General features: G+C 33.9%; 1 protein-coding gene across 1 annotated transcript; it reads right to left on the reverse strand.

The window, feature by feature from the left end:
- Positions 1-754: 754 nt before the first annotated feature.
- LOC117631931 (probable beta-D-xylosidase 6) lies at positions 755-4,551 on the reverse strand. The gene is made up of 6 exons (XM_034365271.1): positions 3,660-4,551; positions 3,185-3,351; positions 2,984-3,081; positions 2,515-2,865; positions 1,771-2,187; positions 755-1,483 (listed from the first exon to the last, which is right to left on the reverse strand). Exons 1-6 carry the CDS (start codon positions 4,461-4,463, stop codon positions 885-887), a joined length of 2,436 nt encoding a protein of 811 aa, XP_034221162.1. The 5' UTR covers positions 4,464-4,551; the 3' UTR covers positions 755-884.
- Positions 4,552-16,802: the final 12,251 nt, after the last annotated feature.

Raw genomic sequence — 16,802 nt, forward strand, 5'->3', positions numbered from 1 at the left:
TGTGGTATTATTTCATTGGATATGTGGACATCACATACATACCAAGTCAGAAATTTAACATAAATTTTAATAGAATCTCAAGGTGTGGACCAAATTGATGTGTGAGGTGTAACATAAAGGACCAATAATGTAAGAAAAAAACATAAAGGACCTGCATGTCGTTAATCGCATGTTATATTATATTATCGGCATGTCACGTAGTGTTATCATCATCACTTACAAAAATTTATCTGATTTTGGAAAAATCACTTTGTTAAGTTCGTGGGTTACTAGGTTAAGTTTATGCTCTGGCAATTCACACTTTGAAATTGAATAGCCAAGTTGAGTAATGTGTAAGCATTTCTTTTCTAATAGGTGAGCAAAGACATATTTTTCGAAATGATTATTAATTTATTAACTGGGGTCATTGCTGCAGCCTTCATCCCAAAGCAACACTTACTAAACTAACTGACTAATCCACAGGCTTCTTGTGGGCAACCTTTTATTTTATGACCTTATATCCTCCAAATTGCATCATTCTACCAACTCCATTAGTTGAGGGGTCTTCATTTTCATTTAAGAATTTCCGTCTCAATTCTTATTAATGGCTTTTGAATTATTAAATAATAATATACAAAAAATGACATGCTTATAGCCCAGTGACAAAGCATCTGTCACACAGCCATGGAGAAAAGTTCAATTTCATATCTGAATCTTATCTAGAAAATTCACGTTAGCATAAAGTTTTTTTCTAAATTCAAAATATACATTTAGCTACTGACTGTATTTTATGGATATTTAGCAGTATCAGAGATCAATACGTTCCGAAAACTTTAATTTCTGTAAAACAAAATGAATGATACATGTGCTTCAACAATCGTGTCACCTGTTTGACATAAATAGCATCAATTAATTTCAATTGAGACAGTGTGTTCTATATCTCCTACCATTAACCTATGATCACCCAGTGGCAATATCCATTCCCCATAATCATTTGCAAAGCTAAAATGTGTGCAAGGATCAACTAGAATGCTTGTTGCAGTAGATTTGTACGAACCAGTATGCACACGGTTAAATCCAATCAGCTGTTGTTTTGGAGCACCCTTGACAACTTTTGTCATTCTGGAGAACAACATCACAGTATGGCCTCCATCCATGTCTCCTATATTCGTCACAGTGATTTCAACAAAAAATCTCAAGGAATCACAAGATGTCACCTCATCAATGTGCAAATAATCAAGTGTATCTCCTGCTTGGTGTAGTATGTTTCTGCTGGAATCAACCTTAAGAGGTCTTGATAACCTTAACTTTTTTGGCGCTGATACGATGTTGTAAGTGAACTTACTGTAGCTTAAGCCATCTCCAAATCCATACAGCCTGCTCCCTGTGTAAAATCGGTAGGTTCTTCCCGGATAACCTTGAGAAGGATCGGCCCTCATGTTCATATCATTCATCGGTATATTGGTGAATGACTCAGGATACCAAGTCATAGGTAGCCTTCCACCTATTTATAATCATATCAAGCAATCATGTTAAATTTTGCCTTTGAAAATTGAAGTGTATGTGTTTGGATGCCTAGCAGAAATAAAATAATCTGATGAGCACTTGCACAAAACAGAACTCACAGCATTTGTGATGAGTCCCTCTTTCCATGTCATGTTTAAATTTCATCTTTATGATTATATTTCAGGAAGTGACTCCATCCAAGAGTAGTACAATAAATAGAGGTGATTTCATTTCATGCAAAACATAAACTCCATAATAGGAAACTCATGTTTTCCAATAACCTACCCGGATTGAAATCTCCAAAGAGGACTTCTGCTAGTGCTCTCCCGCCAGATTCCCCAGGGTACCCAATCCAAAGAATGCTTGCGATTCGCGGGTCTTCTTTGGCAAATGTTACATCAAGTGGTCCACCACCAGTAAGAACTAGAATCACTGGTTCTTTACTTGCAGCTGCCACAGAAGATACAAGGGCCATTTGTTTACCGGGTAAGAGAAGACTAACTCGGTCATGATCTTCTCTTTCTTGCGTCAAATCAAGACCAACAACTATAACAACAAAATCAGCCATCTTGACAGTATGAATTGCTTCTCGGAACCCAGCACGAGACTTACATGGTACATCAAGGCAACCAGCTGCATACAATGCTCTTTTTGTGTACTCTTGAAGACCCTCAAAGAGACCCTTTGAGCTGCAGGGAATCCCTATACAACCAAAGCAAACCCTTTAGTTTAATGTGAAATGTCAGGAAAACTTGAAAAAAGGAAAAAAGATTTGGAAGCCAGAGTAGAAATGTTATTCTTTTCAAAGTGGATGACATTCAAGATTGAGTAAAGAATGTTGTTGGCTCATAGATACCCAATTTTCATGATCAAATTGCCAACAATAGTCCACAAGTACATATTATTTCTACCTATGATGACTCTACCAGGTATCAAAGCCTGAGGAATCTTCAATAACTGAAGATCTATTAATAATCCGAGAAGCTTTATGTGATACTGCACACTAGTAATTCATGTAGCAAATCATACCTGTGTAACCCCCACCCAGCAAACTTGCATTGTTTGCCAATGGACCAATAACAGCCAAGGAAAAATCAACACCCTTTTCTAAAGGCAAAAACTTCTTATCATTTTTAAGAAGCACAATTCCCTGCCTTGTCGCCTCAAGTGCCAAAGTCTTGTGCTCTGATGTACAGACGTCGTTAGGTCCCAAACTACCAAATTGCCCATTTCTGGGATCCCCATCAAACAGCCCAAGGCGGAGTTGAACTGAGAAAAGATTGAGAAGAGCCTTGTCTATGTCTTCCTCTTGCACCTTCCCTTTTTTGATCGTCGATAGAGTATGTCGAAGCAAGAATGTACCACAATTAATATCCATCCCTACAAATAACTAATTCAATTATAACTTTTTAAGAAAAATAATCCACATATTTGTTGTCAATGGTCATTGCAAAAAGAAAACAACAGACAAGTATAATGGAAGAAACAATCATAAGACCTGCTTTAAGAACATCAGCAACTGCATCTTCAGAGCTTTTTGTGTAATGCTGATACTCATAGACTGTGGCCACAGCATCGCAGTCTGAGGTGATATATCTGTCGTTAACCCACAAGGGATGATGTGTTAATATATATACTGTCTGAAATATCTATTATTTCCAACTTCTATTCAAATATAGAGCAAGAAGAAACTTCTTACCCTTTGAAGCCCCACTCATTCCGAGCTTTGTCCAAGAGATCCTTCTGTGCACAAGCAGGAACCCCATTTACTGCATTGTAAGAACACATTAAGCAGCTAGCTTTACCTTGTTGTATACAACTACGAAAAGGTGGCTGATACGTATCCTCCAAATCTTGTTCTGAAACCTAGTACACAAAAATTAATTAGACTCCAAATTCCAGAAGGTCCTTTTATTGCAAATTTTTATCCAAAATGTTTGCTTCAATGTTGCTGCTGGTTTCCATGGTATGAGAATTGGATATCTTCTTTTTGTTTGATCTCCACTTCAAAATCTCTTTAAATTTTTCCACCAGTAATGGAAAGAGATACCTCCAGAATAATTTTGCAGATATAGACAAAACTGATTTTGCACAAGCTAAAACATAGTAAAACCCGACTGAAATTGAAATTGGCTAAAATTCCATGACAATCCGAAAGTTAAAGAAAGTCTTACCACAGCATTGAAGCTATATCTACTGAAATTCCCCCACAACTCCAAATCATAAGCAGTGAAATGCTTGCAACAAGCAGAGAGCATTAGACCATCATCACTCCCACCATCATGACCTTCCAAAACTCTCCTCTCTCCAAACCCATCATGTCTAATTCCCCAATTCCCACCTTGGAAACCGTTCACAAACTCAATTGCATAAGCAGAAGCAACCATGGGGTCCTCCCCAGGGGTCTCTTGACCTCTGCCCCATCTTGGGTCCCTGAAGATATTGATATTGGGTGCCCAAAATGTCAGCCCAGCTTGCCCCAAATTGTACATTGATCTAGCCTCAACAGCTATAGCAGACCCAATTAAGGACCAGAGAGTCCTATTGAAAGCAGCTGCAGTGACAATCACTTGTGGGAAGCTTGTGGCTGAAGGGATGGTGCCATTGAAGGAGACACCAGGGCCATTGGTGGCTATGCCATGGAGTGACTCAGACCACCATTCATAGGGTGGGATGCCAAGTCTTGGAATTGCAGAGGCATTGTTTGAGAGCTGTTGGATTTTTTCTCGGAGGGTAAGGAGGGAAATTAGGGACTGAGCTCTGGTTGTGATTGGGAGGGAGGTATTGCAAAAAGGGTAGGAGCTGTAGTGGGGTGGCTTGCATGGGAATTGAAGGTCTGAATTTGATGATGATGATGTGAATGGCTGGGATTTGCTGAAGCATAATTTGAAGAGTTGTAGAAGGAGGAGGAAGAAGAGGGATTTCCAGTTAGGAGACATTGAGTTCAGAGAAGTGTTTTGAGTTCTCAAAGTCAGCATGGTCCTGTTTTGGGGGAAATACTGTAAAAAATAGTTGAGAAATGACTTGATGATGATGATGATGATGATGATGGTCCTGTATTTGCAGTGAACATGGACTCAACTTGTTAATAATCGTACAGTATCGTGTCAATCCGTTACCAAACCAATAATGCTGGACCCAAACAATTAATTATTCTTTCGTGTCGTGTTATTATGTCGGTACATGATTTTGTCATGGTATATTTTCATATGTAAAGGCCAAAAAAGTATCTGTCTCTAATTTTAAGTTGTTTGCTGATGCTTTTTTGGGTCAAACGCTGGGAAGGGAGAGGAGAGTAATATACATGGGGTGGGTTTGTTGAAAGATACCATCTCATGTGGCTCGAATTCGGGTGATAATTGGGGGCCAAGGGAGGAAAGTTGCCGCTCAATCACTGCGGGTGGCTAAATTCCGTGTCTGAGTTGTTTGCCGATGTTACTACCATATCTTTGTTTTGTTCAAAACACTATACTTATTATATAAATATAAGTTTATTTAAGAAATCTCTCAATGAAAACTCTCTATATATATATATATAGTAATTTTGTGATGGATCTTGAAACAATGTTACCCCAAAAGAAGAAAACAGTTAAAAAGATCTCCTCATCATGAATAGATGGACGTATATATTCGTGATGGAACTCAAAAATAAAACAATTAAGATATCTTGATCATGAACAGATAGACCACCATTAGAAAGCGATCCTTAACAACAACAGAGTTTAAGATAAGAGAAACTTGGATTCATTTTTTTTTCTGAATTTTTTATAGATGTATTAAAGTTTTTTTTTTTTTTTTTTTTTGTCAAATAGAAGAAGTAATAAAGTTAGTGAGGGCAGAATTGGAATTTTGAGCTGGGTGTATTAATTTATCCTTTTGGGGCATGTTTACGTATTAGTAATGGAGAAAGTAAGGAATCAGAGAATTTAGGAATCGGGGAAGTACTGAATCGATATGGGAAAAATCATTCCCATTAAGTTGTTTACTAAATATATGGAATTAACAAATGAATGGGGTTGATTCTCATTGTTATTGTTTACTAATTTTCATGAATCAGAATCTAAATTAATTTGATTACTAAAATGCCCTGCACATTTTCACCACTGCACATATATAATTCTCAAATTTGCTAAGGAGACCAAACTAATCCTGTAGCAAACCAGTAAGGCGGTGTAAACATCAGGAATCAATATGCTGAACAAGATGAACAATAAGAGCTCAGTTTAATGATAATGTCGATAGATAGGGTAGGCAAATAGGAATAGGAAGGAAATCATTTTTGGAAGTTCTTGGCGTGAAATTATGATAAAGTTCTTGGCGTGTATTATTTTAGGGTTTTGGATGTTTTGGAATTATAATAAAGTGGTGAGGGTATTTTTGGAAGTTACGAAGGGAAAACAGGAATGAGAATTGTATCAACTATCCCCCTCTAGTTGATCTAATACTTAGTTTTGAGGGGATGTGATTACGGATTTTGAGGCGGGACCCACTTTTTTTTTTCATTCCTGATTGCAAGTAAACGCAGACAAAATCGGGAATAGAAATCATTCTATTTCTTTCCATACCCATTATTAATACGTAAATATGCTATTGGTGTACATTTTAAATTAGTTTTTGGGTATATATTTGGAAGCCCATTTTCCTTAATTCTTCAAGGGCCTTACTTTCAATTTGGGCCTTAGCCCTGTGTCTGTGTCGCACTTGTCTTGTGTTTCTCCCACTTGATCCATTAGACATTTTCCAAAATATATGAGAAGTAGGAATATGTTCCTATTAATCACACTGACTTAGGAAACGAACAAAGCCTTCACGAGAATGGGTTCAACATAATGGACAAATTTATGTTTTAAAAAATGACCTACCTACTTAGAAATTCTGCCTTACTTAGGCTACATTTAAAGAATTCAAGAGATTCGCTAACAAAATAATTTGACAACATAATATACTAGAATATTGTTCTAATAATAATACTCATAAGAAACAATAACAGCCCAAAAATAATGGCTCAAATTTCATATAGTGTAAGGCAAAATTAAAGACCTGTTTGATAACCATTTCAATTTTAGTTTTTATTTCTTATTTTTTGTGCTTGAGTGTAGAGGACAAAAAAAGAAGAATGGAAGTGAGAATGAGAGTGGAGATAGGATTGAGAGGGAAGATGAGAGGGGAGGATGGGAGGGAGGAGTAACAAAAGTAAGGATGCACAGTTGATTGGAAAATCCGATTCCGACCAATTCCAATCCGAAAATTTATAATTTTTGCAAGTCCAATAAATTCCAACATATGAAACTTCTGAATTCCAAAAATTCCGAAAATATATGTATTGGAATTGGAATGTTATTTTAATGACCAAAAATAGACATAGACAAGTTATTCCATAAAGAATAACAACATCCAAGTACTAGAATATAATAGTTTTTCAAGTGTTCAATATGAGTTTTAAATTTTGAGCCAATTCTAACCATTCACATGGTTGGGCATGTTTAAATTTTGAACTAGTTTCTGAATTATATAAGTTTGAAAATTTTTGAAAATTTCGAGTTTTCCGAATTGGAATGGATATTGAAATTTCAAAATTTTTTGTTTTGGAATTGGAATTCCCTGATTCCGATCCGTCAGAAAATCAGCACTACAAAAGTGAAAACAAAAAGTAACAACTGAAATTTATTTGAAATTGTTTTCACTTTCAAGTTTTTGTTTTCAATTTTGTTACTCCTACCTCCCACCCTCCCCTCTCATCATCTCTCTCGATCTCATCTTCACTCTCATTTTCCTCTATACTTATAGCACGAAAACAAAAAAACAAAAAATTGAAATTGAAATAGTTATCAAAAGGGCTCTTAGAAATTCTACCTTACTTGGGCTATATGGAATCTGAGCCATTATTTTTGGGCTATTCTTGTTTCTTATGCTTTATTAGAATAGTATTCTAGTATGTTATATTGTCAAATTATTTAGTAAGCTAATATCTTGAATTTCTTTATTATTATTATTATTATTATTTTTTTAGAAAGTTAAGAAGAGGAGGGGGAAATTTACACACACAAGACCACACTTGAGAGCACACTAAAAGCCTGGGCTAATCAAACCAACACCCCATTGGTAAAAGAAAAGTTTTTCTTTTGATTAATAAGTCAACTATTAAGCATGTCATTATGTTGTTAGGATCTTATATGGGCCTTTACGGCCCTCACCGTAAATGGGCCTTTATGAACCTCCAAAATATTTTCTATACGTATGGAGCAGGAAAAGAATTGCAATATCTAAATGATGGTGTGCAATATTAGTTAACCATAGAACTCCAGTTACTGGATGTAATCCTCCACGAGAAGTAAGAAATTCCACATATTTTGATCAATTTAAGGTGAAAAATGGGGTTGCTCCCTAAAAAAATTTGGCTAAAGTTGAGCCAAAAGATCCCAATTCAATATAAATTCATGTAAATAAGGGCACAAATATTCTCATGAATGTCATATATGACCTTCTGTGATCCAATATTTGCTTAAGTCAAGCCATTGTAATAATTATAAATTCTTCATCCAAAGAATAAGTTTCAGAGCAACACACAATTGAAGATTTAATGTTCAAATAAAATAAAGTGATCAACTTGTAAATGATCTGTGAATCACAAAAAATTCCGAACTCTAGTAGTTGAAAATTTGTGTAGTAGGATTGACAGATGCCATATATGGACATCAATTTTTCTGGAAATATAACTATATTATACCAGACATTTGGAGGAGCTTTCAAATCAAATGTGGAAATATAAGATTTTATATGTAGGTTTAGTTGCTTCAGCCCAACGGCTGTGTTTAATATGTGCCATGACTCACACGCATCCACAAATTTGTCAAACTAGACCTCCTGAAATTATGAAAAATAATTCAAACAAGAGATCTTTTCCCCCTTCTCACAGCTTTCTCAGGTGTCCAACATTTAAGAGACTCTACTCTTTTTTTTCCTGATATTATGCTTGTGTCCAGAATTAGCAATTTCATTTTGGAGTTCAGATTAAGCATTTTCGGTTACGATTAAGTATTAGAAAGATATGACTAACACCTTCAAATTTCAATGTGATCATGGTTGGCATACGGTCACCTTTCAAGGAAGTTGAGATTCAAATCCCAAAATCAATTGGCAATCCTTATAAGCTAAATGAAAGACGTCATTGGGCTTCACACATGGGCAAACATGCCTCTGATACCATAAAAGAAGTTGAGGTCCCAACCCCAAAACCAAATGGCAATGGAAAAGAATGGCCCAACTTCTTACAAAATTTCTTAACTTTCCAACGTAGGACACCACTTCACATCCTCTCCGAAAAACACCTTGACTCTAGTACCAACTAGCAACAGGGATCAACATGCCAATTTGCCAAACCTCGATAATCTTGGAAATAGAGGGTTCACAGAAATCCTCTGATGAAGATGTTGGAACTTTATGGATGATGCTAATTTATGAAAATAAATATATGAAAAAGACAGCATTATATTCCCAATCACTTTGGTTCCAAATCTTTCAGCTTCATACCCACATAAACCTCTACATGCTCCATCGATCCTTTATTGAACCATAATGAGACACCATAAACGTAAGAAATCAACAAGTTTATTGCTGCATTGGTCATTTTAGTCTGCAATTTATGATTAGAACCTACCTTTTTTTTTCTGTCCAAGTGTGCCTTGTGAATAATAAAGTGGCATCAACTCATACTTTGAACTTTATAAGCAAACATGTACTTCGCCAAATTGTTATGATGAGGAATTCCCTTTTCTTAAAAAAAAAACACGATCCTTATTCTTGCTGCAAAAGATTCACTAATTTACAATAATGAATTTGACAAACGTACTCAAAGCAATGATGATTAGAATATAATTTTTTGTAACTTTGACACGTGAATTAATGTAAATTGTAATTACACACTAAAGACATAGAAGTTTAAATTTGATTTGGTAAAGTTGAGAAATGTACAGTTGGGGCTAGAGCTTTTGCATGAACTTAGGTTCAAGTGTGCTAGAACCCTAGAAAATTTTCCACCACAGAATAGCACCTTTGTAAGTAAAGGTTATAAACTTTCCTCGATGATCAAAATGAGAACGTGAAATTATAACTAGGTACAAAAACCCAGTTGAGGATTTGGCAGACAGAGTCACGTGTTGATAATTAAAAGTTCATCAGAAGTTTGGGTTCATATGATCTCCTAAAAAAGTCCAACCAATTTTGATATGATTTATCAGCTAGACATGATCATTACCAATGCTTGGAGTATTTTCAAGGGCTTCGAATCTACAAGAGCATAAAGGTGAAGAAAAAAAATGTACAATTATTGATCTTCTTTCTTTTCTTTCTCATCTCCCGTGTTACAATTCAAAGGAAAAAAGTTCATGGAAAGTCATTCGTTAATTAGTAAAATAAACTGTTATCAAATAAATAGATAAACACAATATTTCGATAAGATACTGAAGGATTTTCAATTTATTTTATTTTTGTAAGAATAATTCTTGAAGAATGCCTTTCGATTATTAAATTATATTCTTGAGATGTAAAAAGATGTAGCAGGTAGAAAGATGAAATAACTAGCATTTCCATACTAAAAGAAATAGTACCTAATTTAAGATAACCATTTGACTTTTAAGTGTATGTGATTTTGCTGACAGAACCCAATTGACTTCAAGAAAAAAGCAAATGCTATTCCTCTTTTTCTTTGGCAATCACCTGAATGATGATATATATTCTACAAGATATCATTATAAAATGTCTTCACTCTTCATCATTACTTGTCATATATGTATGCATGCTATCTTCTGCATGCAATATTCCTTGTCCCCACCGCAGCTAATTAAAAAAATATATTGCAGCTTTGAGCACAAGAAGCTCAATATGTACTGCGATATGATCGTTTAGGTTATTTTAGATAATAGCCAATATTGGAGTATGGCCCTTTAAGAACTCATAGAACATCGATGTAGTGATTAAGAAATTAAGAATGCTAATTAAGGCTAATTATAACCACCCTAAGTTATTTTCACTACAAGCTCATAAAGATTTTGATTAAACATTGAGAGCCTAGATTGTCATATAAGGGGAGCCAACCATATTCAATCCGTTTATTTTATCATTTATGTTAGGTACGTACGCAATTCTCTTCACATGACTAATTATTATTTATTTTTAAGATTAATTAAAAATAATCTCTTTTTTTTTTTTTTTTGGTCACAACACTGGAAAATTTTCATTAAAATCGAATACTAATTTTTACGTCTTCAAGTTTAGCTAATGCCTAGTCCAAATTTGTATAATACACAAGCTTCAAATAATTTTCTAATAAGTATCTAAATCCGAACATTCTTTCTTCTTCGTATCCTTTTTTCCCCTGTTCCCATATATATACCTAAATTATTGAGTTGAAGTAAATTACAATCCTGAAAGATTGATCACTTGCAAAGACAAGGCAACATTTGGATGGATGTGGCCAAGTCATTATCAAAGAAGAGTGTGTGTTCAAGCCTGCACAGATGCAAATTTCAATCCCCAATCTAATTTATATACGTAAAGTCACTCTCAAGGTAGACACATTGCCCTATTTTGCAGATTTGTCTTCGTCATTCAATTCTTGTCACGTATATGGATGTTGTGTTTATGTGCAAAAGTCTCCTACCTTGCCGAGCACTTCATTTTATTTTTTATTTTTTATTTTTTATTTTTTTTGTGTGTCGGGGCAACCAAAAAAAAATAGTTGCATGCACCTTTTGTGTAAATTTGGGAGGAGGGTAATAAACTATTTTTGAAGTCCATAAACAATTTTCCAATCATCAAAGAGATTATAAGATAGGGCAAACTACCGAATATCCCCTTAATTATAACGGTAGTGGAATTTAACACTCCATATTATATTTTTAGACAATTTACCTTCTCATGCTCATTCTAAATCATCAATTTAGTACCACCAATTACTTCTTTTTTTTTTTTTGTAAATATCTATATATATAAAGCAAAAGACAGATAATGGTAAAACATTTAAAATATCAGAAAATACTTTTAATTAATGCAAACATTAAGAATTAAAATTATTAATTAATTGAGGATAATATGGTAAATTCAAATTTTTTTATATTTAAAAAAATAAAAATAAAAATAAAAATTAGATAAAAAATTTTATTTTTATAGAACATAACTACTCATTATCTTTTTTAATTCTAAAATAAATTTAAATATTTTTTAAAAAAAACCTCTCGTAAATACTAGTAATTAATAATGGAAGAATGAAGAATCAAATTTAGAACTTCTTTACAAGAGAAATACTTTTAACTATTTGAGTTAGTAAGTTGTTTACCATGGTTTTACCTGTGTATAAATTACTGGTTAGAATGAATTAATAATAATGTTACAGTCACTGTAGGTCAATTGCACGTCTTTTGATGGCCTTTTTTTCTTTTCCCCTCGTTTTCTTGTGCTGATGTGACTCTCAGTGGGGACCTCTTCCATTTTTCCCCTTGCCTTCTCCGAACAGCGACATGCCTTTCTGACGTTTGCAGAATATGCAGAATGCAGGGGGAAAACATCTTCCTTCTCTTTCCATGAATCATCAATTGATTCTAAGCATACCATACCATACCATCCCCACGCGCAACCCCTCCACCATATAATAATAACTGGTGGAAGAAAGCTTATGCTAATTCATCCAATTTTTTCTCTCTCTGCTTTTTTCTTTTCCATGTTGATGAACCTTACCCTAATATTTTCCTCGTTTTCTTTTCCTGTTGCAAGTTTCATTTGATTATAATCATATCATGCAAATATGATTATAAAAAAAAAGTGTTGGGAATTGTGGATCATATACAATTGCTTCACGTTGCGGGAAGTGATTGTCCATAAATAAGTTTATTGGTATATCTTGTTAAAATGCATGTTCACACTTGGAGGTTCAAATGAAGCTGATTAAATTAGGGATACTATTGATACAATTTTAAAGAGGTCTAAAAGTCATGAGCCCCAACACAAAGAAAATTATAACATACCCAGTTCAAGAATATAAAAGTTTATTAACGATAGAGGTGAAATTAACGAATTCATTTAATTCGGGTGTTAAATTTTTATTATTTAGATAGTAATATTGCTCTATTCTAAATAGGCTTAAATGTCAAAATAACTATAAATAATACCTATTGCCACTGTTTAGTTGGCTATAAGTTTCTCGGTCTTGCACCATTTCATCACCTAATAATCTTTGGATATGTTTTGATGGAGTGATTTCAAATTTAGAAACTCATATAACAACTCAGGATCAATTGTGACCGATGGATGCTAACATTATTCCGTGGAAAAAAGAAATGAATTAGTACTAGAGTTTGATACAAGAGATAGGCAAGTAAAAGAACACCGGAGTACAAAACATAAAAGGGCACAACCAAGCTTCCCATCATCGATTCATATATGTGTTCATTCATGCACTTCTTGTGCAAACAACGACACTGACGTGGCAGTGGGAGGCCCACACCCATCGCGTGGAGCCCCCACACATACGAACGCTCTCATGCAAAAAGTGCAGTTCACCTCTCTTCTCTCTCTCTCTCACACAACTCTCAAAGGCAATGCATAATCGAGGAGAAGGGACAGTGTGGAGCCGGTCAAATTAAAAAAAAGGACACAAAAAAACAGTGAAGGAATGAGAAGCGGTTTTGATGTGGGATAGAGAGAGAGTGAGATAATATTGTGGGCGCTGCCTCTTGTATTCATGCAAATGCCAAACGAAGCACAATCATACGTATGAAAACCACCAACCAACCAACCAACCACACCAAATGAAACTAAAACCGCTTTCTTGATTGGCGGTATTGGCCTCACAGCCGCGGTTTCCATCCCGTTTATTTTGCCTCCTGCCTTGTGAGGAGATGCTCTCTTTGGTGCGAATCACAATATAAATGTGATGTACAAATTAATTTACAAATAAATAAATAAATAAAAGGTTATTACGCATGCTATATGTATATTATATGTGATGTCTGAATTTCAAAATACAATGTGAATGTGATGTACACAAACACAAAGGCACCATATATGTTCGGGCAAATCTGTCCTAGGCTGTAGCGCAGAAAAGGACCTCGCACCAATGTTTTCTAGGTAGAGCTGGCTACGGCACATGAACGACTGAATGTACATTTCCATTTCTTGTCTAATTTTGGTAACCAGTTTCATATCTTCATATCTGATATGACGTGAAAAGATTATATACCAAGTTTCGTTGGTACTGAGGACTTTGGTAACTAGGTGTTTAGGTTGTGTGACTCGATATAAACCATGGAAATATCATGATAATTGACTACTTGAAAGTATATGGTCCATTACTAATTCTATAAAGACATTTTAAATTAAAACACCACATTTAGATGGTTCTTACGCCTCATTTTATCCAAATGATTGAATACATGTCGTAAGTTAAAGACAATATCAGTGTAATCTTGGATGTATTTTATATTTGAATTGAATCTGACCTAGTCTGGCTCCTTACTCTTTGATCTAGAATGTACTCCTAGATATCCACAATCAAGGGAGGCCCTGAACACAAGCAAGCAAGGCGGCCGTCTAGGGCCCCGAATTTATATAATACCTTCTATATTATTCACATCTATATTATTTTTTTTAACTATATTATATAAATATTATGTTTGGCCCAAACCAATTATTGTATATGAAAAACGTACCTAATCATTCAATTCAAAATTTTTATAAAAAAAACTTCAATGAAGGTTTACTCATTGTAGAAAAAAGAAAAAGAAAAACTTGTCAAATTACTCAATTCAATATTAAAAAGAGAAAACTCAATAAAGAATTCTTTTGTAAACTTATACCTAGATGAATGAATTAGGAAATTGAAAAGAAAGAAAAAAAGGTTGAAAAACTTGATTAAGTGTTGAATCAAAAAATGTAAGACGAGTAATATTTAAGTGAAATTTTGATGCATTTTATAAAGTTGTTGTGTAAATTACATATCAATTGTTCTTTTTATGTTACAATTGTGAATTTGAATTTATATAATATTTTTTTTAAAACTTATAAACAAAATTACATAAATATACATATACAGTACAAATTCCCATTTGCCATTTGGTATCATCTTGTAGCACTCACTACTCACGTGCTCTTGGGTCGGTTTGTTTGTTTCCTTCCCATACAATTAGCCCCTTGAGCTACGTGCTTTGTTTATAAGGTGTGTGAAATCAATTGTGTTGGCCTCTTGATTTTAATTTTACAATGTGTGTGATGTTAGAATAAAATACCACAAGCGTCAAATTATAATTCTAAAATCTCAATTATATATGATACAATAATGTTTAATCATCGTATTTGATAACTATAATGATTTTGTTAATTTTGTGTTACCAAATGATTGTGTATATCCTCAAAGATTGTAAATTTGAGCTCCTCCCAAAACAAAAGCAAAAACACCTTTGTAAAAGTTTCTTTAAAAAGGTGTAAAGGTGTGCGAAACCCCAAAACAATGCTAAATTTGTGTTATGTGACATGACAAGTAAGGAAACAATTCAGTCAGTTTTTGCATTTAAATTAGATTCAAAATTTGGCAACTGTCAAAATTTCATCTACTTTGAGAATGAGTTCCTCTTTAATTTTAAGGAGTTGAGTTTTTTCTATTTAATAATATATGTTTGATAGGATTAAATCGGTAGCTTGATATACATCGATAGCATCTTTTTCTGCATTGATGTGTTGTTTTACTATTTGAAAAATGGAAAGATTGACAAGGAAAAGAATACATAAACAGTATCCTCCTAGCTAGAAGATCACAGTGAGAATAATAATAATGTCCCACTTGTCTTGTTGGCGCAAAGATTAATAATGTTTCACGTAAGACTTTTACATGCATGTATAATTAATTAAGGACCTAACATTAGGATGTGATGTCAACCATACAAATTAGTGTAATTTTGTACATCAATTATGTGTAAACAACTGGGTTAACGATGGTGCCACTGCCAGCTAAAAAGTAGAATTATTCCATGTCTTCTCCAAAACGGCTACTTTACCCCCTTCCTCCAATATTATTGTCGCACTGTGTGTCTGCACTCTGCAGCACATAAAACAATTTGTAATTAATTAATGACAAAGCCAGTACGTACTAGTAGTAGCCATGGAGTGAATGCATGGAATATCGTGCGAACGTTATATATTTTAAATTATTAAAAAATATATTAATAATCAAAATTTATAGTCGATTTGAAGCTACTTTTATAAAAAGCACTTCTACCTCTTATTATAAGGACGTTGAATTTTTTGTTAAAAACGTTCCAAAACCGTTTTTAGTTTGAAAATGCTTCTTCAAAAAAAGCTTTTATGACTCATAAACCTTGTTGTTTGTCAAAAAGCGGTTCAGCTCTTGCAGAAGCACTCGAAACAGACACATTGTTACATTTTGACATGTGCTTGCTGCAATAATATATAGATATACTTATACTTTGTAGGTTGTGCTAGCTTCCTAGAGGCAATACATTATTACGATTATGAGTGAAAAGAATCAATTCCTATAGCTAAGTCTTAAAGTTTTCAATTCGTTAAAAGTTGAATATAGGTATGTGTGTGTGTATATATATATATATATGCATACTGCCTACAGGAAATGCATGTTGATGCAAGAATTCTGTTTTCCCATAAATCAATATGTGCTACCAAGTTCTTAATTAGGTTTCTAATTGGGTAAAAGAAAATTTATTAAACTTATAATATGAAACTCGAAAATTTATTTATGCGTATCAGATGTGAGACTTCTATATTCTTAATATGTACTCTTACATGTAGTTAGAGTGAGTAAGTATGTGTATATAAGGGAACACGAAAGACATGTCCCAAACTAGGTCTGACTAATGGATATATTGGGCATTTTACTAAAATAAATTAATGTTCGTTCTGAGAGCAAGTAAATATGGTTACCATTCTTCACATGTTATATCCACTGTAGCAGCAGAGCAATTTTTTAATTTTTTATATAAACAATATTTTACTTTTAATATAATATAAACTACGAAAAGAGAATTCAAATTTAGGCATAAAGTAGGGAGTACGTCCGCTCTAAAGAAATCATTTCTTCACATGTTATATGCAACCGTAGCAATAGAGCAAAAACTTTGGTAAGCAATAAAATAATAGCAAAGAACTTATATTAATTTCCGTAATAGGAATTTAGTGTACATGCACTCTTATTTTCCTGTTCGTTGAATATTCCTTACATGCACTAATCACATATAGAACAAAATTAGGCGTATATTATCCATGCCTAGTCATTAGAGAGAGAAACAAAGAGATGC

Source organism: Prunus dulcis, chromosome 6 (genome assembly GCF_902201215.1).
Source record: "Prunus dulcis chromosome 6, ALMONDv2, whole genome shotgun sequence".
Taxonomy (NCBI): Eukaryota; Viridiplantae; Streptophyta; class Magnoliopsida; order Rosales; family Rosaceae; genus Prunus; species Prunus dulcis.

What these genes read in the sequence shown, in the direction of transcription:
- LOC117631931 (XM_034365271.1), bottom strand. Translation starts at nt 4,463, where the DNA reads ATGCTGACTTTGAGAACTCAAAACACTTCTCTGAACTCAATGTCTCCT. An exon ending in TGCTGATGTTCTTAAAGCAG is followed by an intron (nt 2,866 to 2,983) that starts GTCTTATGATTG and finishes AGTTATTTGTAG; the next exon opens with GGATGGATATTAATTGTGGT. An exon ending in CTTTGGAGATTTCAATCCGG is followed by an intron (nt 1,484 to 1,770) that starts GTAGGTTATTGG and finishes GATTATAAATAG; the next exon opens with GTGGAAGGCTACCTATGACT.